The sequence below is a fragment of the Scleropages formosus genome, chromosome 16 (assembly GCF_900964775.1).
Source record: "Scleropages formosus chromosome 16, fSclFor1.1, whole genome shotgun sequence".
Taxonomy (NCBI): Eukaryota; Metazoa; Chordata; class Actinopteri; order Osteoglossiformes; family Osteoglossidae; genus Scleropages; species Scleropages formosus.
The window spans coordinates 15,748,434-15,766,536 of record NC_041821.1 but is presented as its reverse complement, the minus strand read 5'-3'; the positions used below and the strand labels follow the sequence as shown (position 1 = coordinate 15,766,536).

Genomic DNA, 18,103 nt, shown 5'->3' with positions numbered 1-18,103 from the left:
TGATCACGTGACTACATCCGAGCGTGCGCAGCTGCTCCGTTCTTGCGAAGAAAGAGTCGGCCATGTTCAAAATGCAGAATCTTTATTGTCCGTCATCATTTTTGTCCACCGCTGGGGTTTAAATAAAGACCTGGATTATTTGAATAAGAATCAAGGTAAAGCGAGTTGGGATTACTGCAGTATAGTGGAAGAAGTGTGCGAGTGGCTGGATGTATTTTTGTTCAGGGTGGTATTTAGGGAATTATCTGGGCATGATTGGTTGCGGCCTTTGCTTTGGGACATGAAGTTTTCCTCAGTCAAACCAGTATTAGACGACTCCGACGGTTTAACAATAACATAACAATAATAATGTTATTATTTAACTGCAGCTGAGCTTTCTCGTGATGTTGGAATGGATTAATTTAAGCAGCATTTCCTCCCTTTCAAAGCAAAGGGTGATCAGATGCGGCTTTTGTAGCTACTCTTACACTCCGAAGTTGATGAATTATTATTCCGACTGACTTGTATATAACTACTGACTCCAGGTTTACCAGCCGGTTTAGGCTATAGCTAAGTGATGGCAGCCATGGCATGATGATGTATCCACACCTGTTTGTTTGTCCTAATGAATAAAAAAAAATACTTCTCAAAAGCGAATGTCCAGGACCACTTTCTTTGAATGTCATTGTGATTATATTGGCTTTATCGTTGTAGAGCGTCATGAAACGAAGGGAAATATATATACAATACATACATGATGATGTAAGTTGTTAGCTCGCGGTTAGCAGGAAGGTTACCATGCGGAAACATGTTCTTAGTTATTGAATTACCTTATTATTTATCCTAGGAAAGTTCACCAGTGGATATGTTAATCTTGGATTTCTTTCAAAGTACTGACTTCACTTGCTGCTACAGGCCTTGCTGTGAAACATTCGAGACTCATCCAGAGAATTATTCCTAACATAGTCTGAAGGGATGTGTTTTAAGTGGGTTGGTGACTCTGAATAGTCCAGTGTGTGTGTGTGTGTGTGTGTGTGTGTGTGTGTGTGTGTTACATTGCTCTGCTAAATAAATGCACGAGACTAGTACAGGGCATTTACTGCAGCGTGTCTCATTTTAAGTAGTCTTGGATAGGTGACACCTAAATACGAGCTCATCGTTCTGAGTGTTTTTGGGGGAAAGCATCTGAGAATGATGGAATGTGAGCGTAAGGTGACTTGGTGCCGCAACGGGGTCCCCCCTCTGCCCCCCTCTGCCCCCCGTTTCCCGACGACCCCGGGCCGCTCCTCGGTGCGTCAGCGTTGTCTCTTCTGTGCCGTGCAGGTGCCCATGGAGCTGCCCAACTACGGCCGACAGTTCATGCAGCAGCTGCACACGTTGCGCAAGGAGGGACGCTTCTGCGATTGCACCATCCTGGTGGGCGACACGCCTTACCGTGCCCACAAGCTGGTGCTGGCAGCTTCCAGCCTGCTCTTCAAGTCTTTGTTAGAAGGCTCTGATAGCATCTCTATTGACACCTCCGTGGTCAGCGCTCAGGAGTTCGCCAGCCTGCTGGAGATGGTCTACACAGGCAGGCTTCCGCCGGGCAAACACAACTTCACCCGGGTCATTGCAGTTGCGGACAGCCTGCAGATGTTCGATGTGGCCGTCAGCTGCAAGAACATCCTCACTAGTCTCATGAGACCACCGGTGGTTGCATCAACAAAATCCCCAGTCTCTGGGAACCCAAGACTGGAAAATGAGCCTGTTCTTGCTGGCGTCAGGGTGGCGGAGTCCAGGCAGGTGGTAGAAACAAGAGGACCCCAAAAAGAGGAGCAGACACCCAGCAGCAGCTTGGACGCCTGCCCTCAGGAGCCTCCTGATGCAAAGACTCGCACTGAATGTTTGGAGAAAGCAGGTGAGTCAGGCCTCATAATTTAATTTGTACTTTTTGCCATTGAAAATAGTGATGTCATTAAATTTTTCAATGGTGTACATAAAGGGGAAATTTTACTTTTTTTTTTTTTTTTTTTAGTCCTCATATTATTTTGCCTGTTGAAAAAAGACTTTGAATACACTAACACTACAGCATTCGGCGTCCACATAAATGTTTTTATTCTCTCTCTTTCTTATTATGACCTGGTTTTGTTCTGTTAATAAAGAAAAATCAGGCTGGGAATGTGTATAGAAAGACAGAACTGCTGATATAAATGTGCAGACTGCAGACTCTGAATTGCCCTTAGCGCATGTGATTACCCTGCAGTGGACGGGCATCCCATCTAGGGTGAATACAGTCTCATGCTCTAAGCTCTGGGCCCCTGCAATGACCCTCCATTGTTACAAATAGCATCAGTAATGAATGATAAATGTAGTGACTATTCAGAAAAACAGTAGCAAAAACTGAAATACATTATTTTGAGATAAAAACAAGTAATGTTTCTTTTTTTAGCTTATGGAAATGTAAATTTCTTCCCAAAACAGATAGAGCAACGGACCAAGTTATGGACACAGGCCTTGGTAAGTGCTATAAAAAGCCCAGGTGGGAGAATTATTTGGACTTGAAGGGTGCAGGTTCAAATCCCACCTTCTGCTGTAAGTACCTTTGAGCAAGGTACTTGGAATTGCTCCAGTAAAAATTACCCAACCGTTTAAGTAGGTAGAACTTTGTACGTTGCTTAGGAGAAAAGCATCAGACAAGAAAAGAAATGAACAATGAACTCCCCCTTTGATTGTTCTGTGTACTAGATAACTACTGGTTAGAGTGTGACAAAGGTGTTGGGTCTTTATGCTTGTTACTGTGTTGATTCTCCTCTCAGACTTTTCAACTGAGAGCAAGGACTTGGAGTTCTTGTCCCAAAGCAGAGAGAAGATTGTTGAGATCGTTGGGGATGTCCATCTTTGGGTGAAAGCTGTACAGATGTGGGAGGGCATTTCTGCTGTCGAAAGACAGGTGACGATGTTTAATTATATAAAAGTACTTGATCATTGTTCAACATCATTTAAGTTAATCCCATTCCCTTTGTGATGATTTAGCTCACAAATGTTTATGATGTAAAGAAATGAAGTTCACGAGATCACGGCCTATATGTTCACACTGTAACGGCACGCACACTTATTTACACTACTATAAAGGTATAAATGTCACACAAGCTAGTTGTATGATTTAAATAATTTAGCCAATATCTGCATGCTTATAGTTTTCTAAAACTTGGTATTATGCGGCAGCATGTGCCATAAGGGTCCACTACAGTACCCTTGAGCAAGGTATCTATCCTGAATTGATACAGTAAAAATTACCTTTCTGTATAAATGGGTGAATAATTGTAAATATTGAAGGGGTTAGAAATATAATATGGAAATATATGTCCTGTAATCTTATGTCTTACCATCTCATAGTATGTTCTACACCCTTTTTCGCTGCAGACTCCGTAAAGGGGAATGGACCTGTTATCGGGCATCTGTATTGAGCCAAAAAGTCCAAAAATGCCAAAACTGTTATAAAAACATAAAAGCGAGAGCCAGAGTAGCTGTCAGAATCTTGAGACCCGTCCTGTGATGCGTTGTTGTTAGGATAACAACGTGATGAATGGCTAGAAATGCTGCTACAAATTTCATTTAAGCATTCAGCATACGCTTTCCTCAGCGTCAACACAAAGTGCATTTCAGCACTGATAGAGGGCTTAGATACAGAAGATATTAAGGCTTCAGCGACTCTTAAGGGACAGAGGGAGTTCATTCCACCACTGAGGGACCAAGACTGAGAAGCAAAGTACTGGTGCCAGAAGAAGATGGATTGAATCTGTTCTGTACTGTGCATCACACAGCTGTATGGGGCTCTTGTCCCTTTTCTTTTCTGTCCCTATCTCTTGACTGTGATATACCAGAATGGCATTCGCTCCTCCACTGTCTGTGTCACCTAAGTATTGGTTCAACTCCCACTGCTCTGTCTTTTTCCCCTCCAAGGTTATTTTAGACTGCTGTAGAGAAGAGTCAGATGGGCCGAGTGTAATCCGCAAGCTCCTGAACATGGTGATGGACAGAAAGTGCCTTTCGGCCTACACAGTCTTTTCCATACTAGACCTGCTGAAAGAGCGCTACCCGGAGCTTATTCCGGTGCTGCAAAGGCACAGTGTGCAGGTTTCAGAGCACCAGGATGAGAGCCCTGTGGGGCAAGAAGGTACGTAGGAACAGACTTTACCACAACTCTGAAGTTCAGTTCTTTTTTCATTCATTCTCATTGTTTTTTTTTTTTTCCATTTATATTTATTTATTTAGTAGATGCTTTTGTCCAATGTGTCTTCGAGTGAACTCTATGCAGTGTTATCAGCCCACATACCTTAATTCACCGCAGTGACTTACACTGCTAGATACACTACTTACACTGGGTCACTCATCCGTACATCAGTGGAACACACTCTCTCTGTCACTCACACACTATGAGTGAACCTGGACAGCATGTATTTGGATGGTGGGAGGAAACCAGAGCACCCGCAGGAAGCCCACACAAAGGGAGAACATGCAAACTCCACACAGACTGAGCAGGGATCGAACCCACGTCCTGTCACACCACCCAGGCACTGTGAGACAGCAGCGCTACTTGCTGTGCCACCATGCCGCCCATTTTATTGTTATTTTTCAAGTTTTGCACGAGAGCCAATAATTTTCTGGAACAGTTTTGCTGTTGAGTGGTGGAATAGCATACATGAGAAATCTGACATTGTTCCCCTGTTGAAAAAAGTGACTCCAAAATCATACATTTGACATTTTCAATTAAGTGTAATATTTAAAGGAACTATAGAGTCCACTTCCAAAGACTGAGAACCCGGATTAAATAGTGTTCTGTGTCTGGCTAGCAATGTTATTAGCAGAGGGCACAAATATCTTACTCCACAGTTACTTGTGGACCCTTGGTCCCTAAAAGCTATTCAAGGGATTTTCTCTGAGAACATCACCTCATGATTTTGGGTTCCTCTTGGCAGTTTTCCTCACCGTCTAAGCTTTTTCTTTTTTTTTTTTGGGTTGACAGGCCTGACTGGTGAGGCCAGGTCTCCGTTTGCCCACCTGCTACTTGGGAATGCAGAGAAACTAGTCAGTGCCCTCTCTGAAGTGGACACTCTGGCCGATAGGCTGGCCACAGCTGCAAGAAGCTCCATGGAGGAGTACACCAGGGAGGTAGGAGCAGCCCTTATGCTCAGTCGGGACTGAGGGGGGTTGGACACCATCTGCACAATTGTAATTTTGCATAACAGCAGAATTTGTTCCTTGAGTACAGCTCGTAAGGTAAAAATTTGTAATGAAGACAAAATGCCAATAACAGTACATGTTATTTAAGTGGAGAAAAACTGCAGGTGGTTCCGGTGCCCAGGAAGTAAAAATTCTGCTAAAATATCTAATCCCTCAAAGTAGATTTTGCTCCAGTAATCAGGGTTTGTTGTAAAAAACATATGAATACAGGTAAATAACAGTGAAGTTTGCTTCCTTAGCCTTTGTTTCTACTTTGTGCATCCTCTGTAGTTATGAGTGATTGTGTTGCAGTTGAAAGATACTACTTAAAGTATGTATTCCTCTGTCTGGTAAGGTTCCAAGTGTTTATATAACACATTCTTCGTAAAATGTCTTAAGATTTGGAATACTTTCTTTGTACAAGTAAACATTTGGTGCATAAACTGACTATACGAGCTGCATATGGTTGAAATGACAATAAAGTCACTTTGACTTTGACTTAACTAAAAGTCTTCATGCTAGGTTGTGATGTCTGGGATATGTGCAACATCATAGAAACATCTACAAGAAGACTAAACGTGTTCAGCTCCAAAATATTTTAGAAAATGTGTCACATGCAAACATCAAGGAATCAATTACCCACAATCATTAAGTGTGTTTTGGCTATTCAAGTACAAATGAAGGCTTTGTTGCCAAAACATGTTTGTGGTTGCTGTGCTCCATTAACACATCAACGGGTGTGGCCTGACGAATAACAATGGAAGTCCAAGGATCATTTGTGATCGTAGGTTGACCTGTTGACCTCCGCCTACAGATGGTGTCCGAGTGCTGCAGAAGCGGGACCCCCAGGGAGGTGGCCAAGCGTCTTATAGCTCGGGTCAAGGAGGCAGAGGGGGGCAGCAACAAAGGTGTTGCAAAAGACACAGCCCTAAATGGCTTGTTGACACTTCTACGCATGATCCAGGACAGCTCTCCTGCCCTACAGAAACTTCTGGTGCACACAGACCCCCAGGAACCCCTTGAAGCAAAGCCAACAGGTATAAATACCCTCAGGAAACTTCTGTGAATCATCAGTGTACAACTTTTAGTGCATAAAATGTGATGAATTACAACTGTGAAAGTGACTCAAAACTGTGGCTGTAGTCAGAATGCTTTCTTCATGTGTTTTTGACACTTTCTGCAAAAAGTGTAGAAAGAGCTAGAGAGATTTTATTTGTTTTGTTATTGTTTTCATAAAGCCTGTCCACTGCTTCTGTTTTTTTTTTTTTTTTTTTTTTTAAAATATACTTTTTTGCACCATGAATGCAGTTACATACAAATTTGTCATCATCGTGAAAGGGTTGAAACTGACATATTTATTGCTAGGTCTTTGCCAGGAAGCAGACGAATCTGAGCTATTAAAAAGGTACCATAGCAGGATTTTGGAGGCAGTCTCTGACCCCCAGCCTCTCCTGCAGTGCCTGAAAACCATGGCAGGTTTCCCCTCTAAGGAGAAAGAGGTAGTAGACATTTTCATTCATACACAAAGCAGTGTTTTCCCCCCTGCTGTCAGTAACAAATGACAGCTAGAAAACCAGTCTGTGTGAACTTTGCTGTCCCTGCAATACCTTACACTCTGTGTGTAACTGTGCTTTTGACACCGCACCTATGTTGTTACTACATTTTGTGAGTTTTTGTTGTGTTGTGCTTTTTCTGTGTTACATTTACATTTATTCATTTAGCAGATGCTTTTCTCCAAAGCGACGTACATCTCAGAGAAATACAATTTGTGCATTACATTAGGAGAAAGAGAGACATAGCTGCAGACGTGATTCCTAAATAAACTTACTTTGTTTCTATCCACTTCATGCATCAATGTTCATCGCACGAGTAGGTACATAAAACTCCGAGAAGACTATTCCTGATCACCTTCCTACAATTTTTTAAAAAAATATGTTCAGGAGTAGCAGCTGTGTAAAGGTTTATCTGAGAATGATCATAGTTACAGTGCATGAACATTTACAACATACGTGAGCTTGAGAGATCATGGGTGAAGTAAGTCTGGAAGAAGTGAGTTGTCAGACCCTTCTTAAATGTGGACAGAGTTTCAGCAGTTCTGAGTGAGAGGGAGAGGTCGTTCCACCACAGTGGAGCCAGAGCCGAGGACCTCCATGCTTTACTTTTTGTACATGGCACCACCAAGCGGGCAGAGGTAGATGAGCGAAGGGGTCTGGTTGGGGTGTAGCGGATGATGAAGTCTTGTAAATAGCTAGGAGCAGTTCTGTTGATGCGTTTGTAGCCAATAACCAGGGTCTTAAATTTGATCCGGGCAGCTATAGGAAGCCAGTGCAGAGAAGCGAGTAGAGGAGATACATGGGAACCCTTTGACAAGTCAAACACAACTCGTGCAGCAGCATTCTGTATCAGCTGCAGAGGTTTGATGACAGTAGGAAGGCCACACAAGAGAGAGTTGCAGTAGTCTAGGTGTGATGTCATCATGGCCTGGACAAGTAGTTGTGGAGAGTCAGTTGTGAGATAAGGACGGATCCCCCGGATATTATGCAGGATATATCTGCAGGTCTGGGTTGTTGCTTTGATGTGCTGAAAGAAAGATAGGCTTGAGTCAATCTTTACTTCCAGACTCAAAGCCGAGGAGGTAGACAAAATGAGTGAGTTGTCCAGTTTGATCGATAGATCATGATCAGGACAGGCCAGCTGGGAGGTGAAGAATCTCTGTTTTGGGGAGGTTGAGCTGGAGGTGGTGATCAGACATCCATGCAGAGATGTCTGACAGGAAGGCAGCAATGTGTGCAGAAATGTCTGGTGCTCCAGGTGGAAAGGAGAGAAAGAGCTGGGTATCATCAGCGTATCAGTGGTATTTGAATCCATGGAAGGCTATGACCGGGCCAAGGGAGGAGGTGTAGATCGAGAAGAAAAGAGGACCCAGTACCGAGTCCTGCCGGACACCGGTTGAGAGAGGCAGAGGAGAAGAACGGGAGCTCTGCCAGATCACTTGATAAGATCTGTCAGATAGGTAGGACTCAAACCATATTAGTGCCGCTTCTTTGATCCCAAGCTGACTAAGAGAGGAGAGTGTGGTTGACAGTGCCAAATGCTGCAGACAGATCGAGGAGGATGAGGACCAAGGAGAGGGAGGCGGCTCTAGCTGACTGCTGAGCATCAGACACTGCCAGGAGTGCCGTCTCCGTGGAGTGACCAACTTTAAAACCAGACTGATATCCATCGAGGCGGTGGTTCCGGGTGAGGAATTCAGATGGTTGATCATAGGCTACCCACTCTAGAGTTTTAGGCAGGAAGGAGAGGAGGGAGGCTGGTCTGTAGTTTTGGACTGAATTGGGATCCAGGGAGGGTTTCTTTAACAGAGGTGATATGAGAGCAGTTTTGAGGGCAAATGGGAAGCAGCCAGAGGAGAGCGAGGAGTTGATGATCTTAGAGATGAAGGTGGAGAGTTGCGAGGAGATGTTCTGTAGGAGTGACGATGGGATCAGATCAGGCAAGCAGGTGGTGGCTCTCTGTGATATCAGGAGGTTGGAGATTTCAGATTCGGAGAGTGGGTTGAATTTGGAGAGCATGACTTGGAGGATGACTTGGAGAGCATATATCTCTGAGAACAATAAAAAAAGAGGTGTATTACATAAACAGAAGGAAAGATTTGGATGCAGACATGATTCTTGAGCACAGTTAATTTGTCACATTCCACCATATGAAACAGTATAAATTATACGAGTAGCTGCATATAGGCTTTCCATTATTAAACAAAATGTTATTAAACATAACGGAAATGTACACATTCATCAAGCACAAGATCAGGGGAGAAGTAAGTCCTAAAGAGGTATTACCCATTTGCTCCCAGTGTGTCCGTGTTTTTGTGTTCTCGGTGTGTTTTCTCGGAATTGCCCGTAGGCTCAGTGAGTTACCTGTCTTCTCTCTCGGCCTTTTCGTCCACCAGTGTGCCGAAGCCTTGCTGCAGCAGGCTGCTGGTGCCCAGGTTGTGGATAAACTACTGTCAGCTGCTCTGCAGGGCAGTGCCATTTCAGTTCTCTCCGTGTGGAGAATGCTGTTTATGGCAGGGGCCCGGGACCCCTCGCTGGAGTCCCTCATCCAGGAAGTCCGGGAACAGCCAGGAGTGCAGAAGCTCGTCTATGCAGGTGCGTCTCGAAACCATACAGCATTGGCTCTTTATAGAGGCTGCTATAGATTCAGGTGATGCTTATAAAGTACAGCTTTGAACCCAGGAGTTGATAAACATGCACAAATGTCATCTTAGTACTGTAGCTACTCTTAGGTAAAGTTGGACCAGTGTGAGCAGTGCTGTCAGAGTGTTTTTGATTTCCTCCAAGCTGTATGATGTCAGTGACATACCTCAGGCCTGCCTTTCAGCAATGGACCCAGAGGGTCTCCATGTGGACCTGCTGCTTAAGCACAAGGCCCTAGTCCTGCAAGTCACAGAGACCATTGCAGACCTGGAAGCTGGCATTCAGACTGCAGAAGGACAAACTGAGGGAGTTACTGAGGTATGCCAATGAGGAGGCGGTATATATGCTATAAAAGCTGTTTATATGATTTATATAATTTAGTTCACATATTTCCTTGTTATTTACTTTAATATTAATAGTTAATGTAATAGTTACTTTAATAGTTGGTATTTATTTCTGAAAGCTGAATCTTCAGTTTTGATTTTGACTTAGATTTATCATAATCAGTGTTGTGGTTGGTTGAGATGGTCAGCGTGACAGGAAGTAGGAAACGGAAATTATGTTCCGTTCTGTTATGGAAGAAACATGTTGCCTGTGGGCCTTGCAGAACAAAAAAAAAAAAAGAGTTGTGTATGTAAAATGACCACACAACAGGCAAAAATGTTATTTTACTGAACAAAAATCCAATTCTGTGAAAAAAGGATACGTATTTTCCTGCACCATTGTAGTGGTTTTTCATTGTATGAGACCCTGTTATATGAGGGAAGGGTGTATATGATACGCTGGAATGACTGGTCAATCGAATGAGTGGATCCCTTTCTTCCTATTAGTTGAGGATGAGGATAAACTGTACTGTGGTATAATACCGGGGACGCAAGTAATTGTGGGAAGGGCTCAGAATAATACAGACTGGAAGTGCAACGAGGTTGTTTACAGTTTGGGTTTCAACCGGCAACATAATTTGTAATTTCCCAGTTCCTCAGCACCTGCAAGAGCCAGGGCGAGAACTTGACAATGGCGGACATCCTGAGCCGGGTGCTGGAGCAGTCACTCCCAGCGCAGCCGTTTTGCAGGCTCCTCGCCCTCAACCAGCAAGTCCTCCCACTGCTTCATCCATTATTTCATGACATGAAGCAAGCTGGTGAGCCATTCCCCGAATCCCTGTTCCTTTCATGCCTGTGCAAAATGCTAATGGAGCTGTATCCTTATACGAAGTGGGATCGAAAAATATGCTGAATGGACATATTGTTAAAAATTTCTTACAATGATGTAATGCAACGTCGAGGCAGTCACCTTCAAAATAGTCCCCTAGCTAGATAGTCTCACTGTAGCGGCCTTGCCATTTTCGGAAGCGGCTCTGAATGATCTGCCGTTAACCTTTCGCTTGCTGTGCAGGATATCTGGAACTTTTTTTCGAAGTGAGTTCCTTTGTTGTCATTTTAAATTCGGGGACAACCACAAGTGGTGGGGTGTCAAATCAGGTGTTTGCGGAGGTTGCGGGTTCGATCCCCACCTCTGGCTGTAGTACCCTTGAGTAAGGTACTTACCCTAAAATTGCTCCAGTAAAATTACCCAGCTGTATTAATAGGTAAGTAACTGTAGGCAGATTAACCTTGTAAGTCGCTTTGGAGAAAAGCGGCAGCTAAATGGATAAACGTAAATGTATTATTGGTTGCGATTGTTAGAGCTTGGTTAAAACAGCCTCGGCCTTCCGTTAACGCCTGCTGGTGTTCTCAGGGAAGGAGACCACACTCCTGAAAAGCAGTGCTGAGGGCTTTCCTGTGGAGGAGTTTGAGGCAAGTGACGAACAGCAGATGAAAAAGAGCGGGAAGCAGGCAGCAGTGAAGCAGTGCTTCTGCCAGTGGTGCGGAAAGGCTTTTGCTTTCCGCTGCCGCATGGAGGTGCACCGTAAGCGGTGTCGACTCTCGCAGGAGGCAAGCCAGCATTGCCCCCACTGCTCCCTGGAACTGGCCACCCCCCTTGCTCTGCAGCAGCACCTGGCCGAGGCACACGAGGGCCCACCCCGCAAGAAGAAGAGAAAGCAGGAGCTGGTGGCATGCGATCTTTGCGGCAAGACCTTTGCTCATCCATCCGGTCAGTGAGATTTTCCCCATGAACTTTGCGCCTTTGCACTCTGCAGACATACTGTACATTTATTAATTTAGCCGAAGCTTTTCTCAGAAGCAACGTGCCAAGATCATCTGATATTTAGCTGCCATCTTTACCCAGAGTGACTTGCAGTTAGATACAGTGCACTAGACTCCCTGCAGTCACACGCTTCTGTATAGTAGAGCAGCGTAACACACACGTACACACACTACAGGCAGTCCCTGAGTTACGAACGTCTGACATACGTACAACCCGTACTTACAAACCACCCCCTTACTGATCGGAAGTTGATTTTTTTTTTTTTTTTTTTCTCTCACTCTTAAGTAACAATCAAATTAAAAATTCATAATTAAGCCTATTATATAAAAAATTTGAGTGACTGTATATACAATGGTTTGTAATAATAAACAGTCCTACTTTGCGAAGCGCATGAAAACATTTAGAGCGCGCAGTCCACCTGAAACGTGTCTTTAGACTGCAGTCCATATGTTCCAGGTGCCGTTCAGTCACCTTTCCGTTTATTGTTTTGGCCGGTATGTCACAGGCATGTTGTACCACAAGCGCACCGACCACTTTGATGAGAAACCGTACTCGTGCGAAGAGTGTGGCGCCAAGTTCGCAGCCAACTCTTCGCTGAAGAATCATCAGCGGCTGCACACTGGCGAGCGCCCCTTCCGCTGCAAACACTGTGACATGAGTTTCAGCCAAGCCGCCGCACTCTCCTATCACAGCAAGAAGAAGCATTCTGAAGGTACTGCCCTCTGCAGCGTGCAGGAGGAGCTAGAACACCTCAGAGGAGCTGAGCAGCTACTTCATTCTCTTTATGATGATGAGGTCACCTGGGCAGCCATGTGTGGTATGAAGGTAATGATGGTGTGTCAATGCACTTGCAGGTAAGATGTATGCGTGCCAGTACTGCGAGGCCGTGTTTGCCCAGTCTATTGAGCTGACTCGTCACGTCCGCACGCACACCGGTGACAAGCCCTACGTCTGCAGGGAGTGTGGAAAGGGCTTCAGCCAGGCCAATGGGCTGTCAGTTCACCTGCACACATTCCACAGTGAGTACTCCATCAAGTCACGCGTATCGCAGCCATTCCTTTGACCACCCGACATACTCTTTCCACCTCCTTACATTACACAATGAAAATGAGTCGTGATCCTGTTTCTTCTGGGCCGTTGAGGTTTCCTCTGCCTGTAGCGACTACTGGTGCTTAAAAACTGGCTCCTTTACATGCTAGGTCCTCGACTAGCAAGCACAGTTGGAACAAGAAGTCTCAGAGTAGCTCATTTGTTTGTAAGTCCAAGCACTGTGTCCCAGTCAGTAAAGGCCTTGTTAATACAGACATCCTTTGATTCATTCACAGGCTACATTTTGGAAATTCTCAGATAAAACTGCAATGAATTAAAACATTTTTTGAAACACTTTATTACACACACACACATTTTCAGAACCGCTCGTCCCATACAGGGTCACGGAGCCTACCCAGTAACACAGGGCGTAAGGCCGGAGGGGGGAAGGGGACACACCCAGGATGGGACGCCAGTCCGCCGCAAGGCACCCCAAGCGGGACTCGAACCCCAGACCCACCAGAGAGCAGGACTGTGGCCCAACCCACTGCGCCACTGTGCCACCGCACCCCCCACACTTTATTACATTTTCATCAATTACTCATTCTATGCAGGGTCACTGTATTCCAGAGCCTAAGCTGAAAACACAGGACATGAGGCAGGATGCAACATGGACAGAGCAACAGCCTGTTGCATGATTTTTGTTTGTTTTATTATATGTTATCTGTAGATATATTATTTGTTATTAACTTGAAAGAACACATGCAACATTCATCAGCAGACTGATGGGAAGACATCATTACAATGTTCCTGTTGTCTGATCCACCGTACATCTCCATTTGTACAGATATTTCTGACCCCCATGACTGTCAGAAGTGCCGGATGAGCTTCTCTTCTCTTGAGGAACACAGAAAGCACATCCAGGAGTGTCATCCCAAAGAGTACCACCAGTGCAACATGTGCAGCAAGATCTTCAACAGTAGTGCCCTGCTGGAGAAACACGTGATCACGCATGTTGGTGGGAAGCCCTACAACTGCAAGATATGTCACAAGGCCTACCAGGTGAAGGTCACTCCCTCAGAGGAAGCACCACGGTGGAATGGAGTCTCAAAAGGAACATGCTGAAGTGTTATTTTGGACGTTTTCAGTGAATCTGGCCTCAGTTCGGTAGACAAAGTGCATCTTTGCAAGTGTGCAAATGTCACTTGGCAGTTTTATTGAATTATCCCAAGTGTCACACCGACAGAATTTTGTTAATGCAGTGCTGAATTAGATTTATCAATTTAGCCGACACGTTTCCCCAAAGCAACTTGCAGCGTAAAGCTCGTTGCAGCGGAGGAGCAAAAGGAGCTCACGTACTGTACAAAAGCCAATACATTTCTTGAATTCTAAAGTTAGTATTATGAGTTCAAGCTACAGGTAGTCCTTGATGTATAACTTATGCGACTTACGAGCACTCGTACTCTATCAGCTGCTGCACGACACCATATTAGTTATTGACTCAGTGTGTCTGTCGGTGACTATTTTATTTAGAAAAATATTCTATATACAGAACGCTCTATTTGTGATTCCATTCAAGTTACTTTTTTTTTTTTTTTTTTAGACTGGCTAGCAAGTGAAAGTGCTTCTATTCTGATGGTGCAGAAAAGAAAATGTGAAAGAAAGCAGACTTAGAAATGAAAGTGGCGATAATAGTGGCGCGTTAAAATATAGTATTTTAGTTTTTATTATTCTTCTTTATTAGTTTTAATGTGAATAATGCTTGAAATTTCTGAAAAATATAACAGGCTGTATTGTACAATGTAGCATTCATGCATGTTAATTGTTTATGTATCTTTATGGTTTATATAGTATGGGGGGGTATGAACTTGACAACGAGGTCATCAGAACAGACCCTATCCTAAATTGACTAGACTACCTGTGATAAAAAGTGTAGTGCTTATTACAACTATATTAATAGACAAAACCTGTAGAGTAAGACGGATTAAAAACGTCAACTAAGTAGTCATTTCGGTTTGATTAAGAAAAACACGTCAATTAGAGAGACGTGTCGTCCAGCTAGTTTTCCCTGTTCGTGCGCTCAACGCTGTGTCATTTGTTGTCGTGCCGCACAGCAACTCTCAGGTCTGTGGTACCACAACCGCATCACCCACCCTGAAGTGTTTGCCGGCCAGGGCAGCCGCACGCTCAGGTCATTTGTCCAGTGTCCAGCCTGCAGCAGGGCCTTTCCTAGCAACAGCAGCCTGCTCAAGCACCAGAAGCACGAGCACCCAGGTGGGTCCTGTCGCCTCAGCACCAGCATCGTTGTTACCGAAATGCTTCGCAAAGCTTGTCCTCTCCGGCTAATCTGTGACTATATGAGACTAAGATGTGTATCTTTTAATAAGAAAAAGTACACAAGCTTCCTTTGAGTAGCAATTATGATTTATTACTGAAAGTCTGTTTATAAGATTGATTTTTTTAAAAAAATTAACTCGGTTTCCATTGATCTAAAGGGGAAGATAGTTCCTGAGACATTAAAGGTTTATCCATCTTTGTGCCACAAACATGCAAATTCCCGCTTTAATTTTTTTAGATAGGGAGAAATTCAGATACAACAGAACTATATCAGAAATAGTCTGGACACCAATAAATCCAGGCATTACCCATGTTCAGTATCACTTATCTGTGACACTCTTGTGTGCCCTTTCTTTTCCCTTTTCTTCTCATTTAAATAACCGGTGTTTTCTCAATATATATTGCTCTCAGGTGACATGGTAGCACAGTGGGTAACACTGGTGCCTCACACATGAAATTCTTATGCTCCATTGCCCACTGCTTGTTGTGTGTGTGTGTGTGCTGTCTCCTGCAGAGGGAATCTTCGAATGTGAGGAATGCAAGGACACCTTTCCTGAGCTCCAGGAACTTGAGGATCATAAGAAAGAAAAGCACTCAGGTAAGTGGAATGAAAGGCTTTGGTAGCATAATATAGAGATCATTGCGATGTCCCAGTAGCCTCAAACACCTGATCCTGTGTGTGTGTGTGTGTGTGTGTGCGCACATAGGGGAAGAGCTGCATCTCTCCCAGTGTCCATACTGCCCCAGCTCATACGCCACAAGAGCAGAAATGCAGCTACACGTCTGCACGCAGCACTTAAACCAGGAGGGGGACATGTTTAGCTGCGCGCACTGCGAACTCCTGTTCTCCTCACAGCTGGAGCTGCAGGATCACTTCCTGTCACACCACCAGGAGGGCCTGTCCGACAACCCCCAGAGCGCTCCTTCACAAATGGTAACCAGCCTTGGCATCATTCTTCTGTGGAAGTGTGTCAGGGTTCTTTGGGGCTGCTTTGCAGATATTGTCCATCATACAGGGAAGGACAATGTCAGACCACTGTCACTCAGTACCAACTTCTGAACTGTTACAGGTAGTCCTCAACAATGTGAAGCGGTGTAAATTGCTTCGTATGAGAGCTCCTATTAAGAGTCATTATACATTTTACATGTAACTGAAGGTCTTCCTTGCTCCTACTCAAATGCAGTCTGGACACAATGTGCATGAAGTGTATGTCTCTCATCTGTTTAGGTCATCCAGACTGAGGAGAGCCCTGATGGGCCAGAGCAGGTGATTACCTTGGATCAGTCGCAGGTGTACGTTGCACTAGCGGACTCTGAGAGTGCAGGCACCGGGTCCGAGATTGTAGCAGTCAATATGGAAGACCTGCTGGATGGTACCATCACCTTCATCTGTGGGGAGAATCAGTGATGCTTGCTGGTTTCCACCCCAGTGCTGCACGCTGCTGGGGACACCTCCCGCTGTCTCTGCTTTCTCTCTGGAGATCAGTTGCAGTCCTGCCACTTTAGCCCATGTAGCCATTGTCCACTGATGAATTGACCTCCCACTATAGCTTGTCCTGTTGACCTGATCAGTATCTATAGTAAATAGCACTTATGACCAGTACAAGGCTATGGGCAAAAAGCCTCAGATTTCATTCTTTTTTCCACAATACTACATTATGCAAGTTAACATTTGAGGCTGCTGATTCTTTTCAGTAAGATCTGGCAGCTTTATCTCACTTCCGTATAGGAAGAACCATGTGTGTCAGCTGCCATATTACTTGTCTTTGGTGTCAAACCTTCATACCAGAAATCATTTGTTCATATTTCTCTATTAGAGTCAGTATAATTGTTACTTCCCTTTCATGAGACCATGAAATAAAACCAGCAATTAAATTTTTTCTTCATGATGGTTATAAATGTGTTCATGTTTTCATATAATGTGACAATGAGGTCATCAGAACAAACCCTGTGATTCAGACTTTTGGGTCACACGTATCACTGTGAATGGTCAGAAGCTCTTCTGGAAGTGGTCTGGAGTTTGCTGAAGCTGCTTACCAGCTTCTGAACACTATCATTAATGCCTATGCGGCTTGGCTGGAGAGAAGTATGCTGTATTATTTTTACTACATTTTCTGCAGTAAAGCACACCTCTAAGCTTGTCAGGTCTGTCCATCAGGTTCTGGGTTTGTTCAGAAGCTCACCAAACCTCTCCATCTTCTTGGAGTGGTCAGAAGTCCAGCAACCTTCTCTACCAACTGCCAGGATCACAATGTATGTATCTCATGGTTGAGACATAATGTAGGCATCAGCCAGGGCAGTAACTAAAAATATACACTGTACACCAGCTGTGTGACTAAGTCTTGGTATTAGCAGATCTTTTGGTAACGCCTAATTGTGTGCTGCTAAATCTTTGCAGGAAGCAGCAGTCCACCGAGACTTGTTGGAAAGGTTAGCATGTTCTCACAGTGTGTTTCATGGTTATACCACAAGGTGCCACTACACCCGTGACAGAAAGTGGTAGAACATGTAGTTGTAAAGATTTTGCAAAGTCATTTTATACTGAAGCCACATCTATAGTCTAACATACACATACATTTTTACCCCCGTCGAGGATGCAGTTTTTGCCTTTATACATTTAGCAGCTGTTTTTTCCCCCCAGGTGACAGAATGCTTTGGCATTAGGAGGCAGGCACACGCAATTCATACCACAGCATTTTTCCTCAACTGTAGAGGCTTGATGGCAGGAGACCAGGCAAGATGTGACCCTCACCTGGACCAAAAGCTGCGTAGAATGTGGTTTGAGGTAGTGGTGGATACTCAAATGTTGTAGTGGATGTGTGTTCAGGATAGGGCTGTGACAGCAATGTGCTTGGAGAAGCACTGGGAGACTTGTCATTTGTTATTGTCAGGTTTGTGACTGAACACATGAAGAGGTAGTGTTGTACAGTTTGGTACAGAGCTCTAAAGGGATGGAAGGACCAGCAGGGGGGTAAAACAATTTAAGGAGTGTGGGTAACAGCTGTAAACAGCACACTCAAGGCTTTTGAAAAGGTGTTTGTGTGTGGGGGGGTCTTCGATTCTGAGCGAAGTATGGGCCCAGAGAAGTTTTCTTTGAGGTGTTCAGTGTTGCAGTCATATTGTCACTTTAAGAGGATATAATGTACCTGCCCACACAATATGGCCAACCAGAAAGCACAACTGTACTTTCACAGGGTTTTAGTCATTCAGCA

The 18,103-nt window shown here is 44.4% G+C and overlaps 1 protein-coding gene across 1 annotated transcript; it reads left to right on the top strand.

Moving 5' to 3' along the window:
- The first annotated feature begins 47 nt into the window (after positions 1-47).
- zbtb40 (zinc finger and BTB domain containing 40) lies at positions 48-16,797 on the top strand. Its single transcript, XM_018750697.2, has 19 exons — positions 48-155; positions 1,303-1,876; positions 2,440-2,475; positions 2,775-2,908; positions 3,922-4,135; positions 4,985-5,130; positions 5,996-6,218; positions 6,547-6,680; positions 9,131-9,329; positions 9,562-9,695; positions 10,353-10,518; positions 11,115-11,471; positions 12,031-12,237; positions 12,380-12,544; positions 13,402-13,616; positions 14,669-14,828; positions 15,406-15,489; positions 15,599-15,825; positions 16,120-16,797. The coding sequence occupies exons 2-19, from the start codon at positions 1,309-1,311 to the stop codon at positions 16,297-16,299; spliced, it is 3,549 nt and encodes a 1,182-aa protein (XP_018606213.2). The 5' UTR covers positions 48-155; positions 1,303-1,308; the 3' UTR covers positions 16,300-16,797.
- The last annotated feature ends 1,306 nt before the right edge of the window (positions 16,798-18,103 follow it).

Coding starts and splice junctions, on each gene's coding strand:
- zbtb40 (XM_018750697.2), top strand. CDS start 1,309: ATGGAGCTGCCCAACTACGGCCGACAGTTCATGCAGCAGCTGCACACG. Junction 10,519..11,114: donor TCATGACATGAAGCAAGCTG/GTGAGCCATTCC, acceptor TGGTGTTCTCAG/GGAAGGAGACCACACTCCTG. Junction 11,472..12,030: donor GACCTTTGCTCATCCATCCG/GTCAGTGAGATT, acceptor GGTATGTCACAG/GCATGTTGTACCACAAGCGC.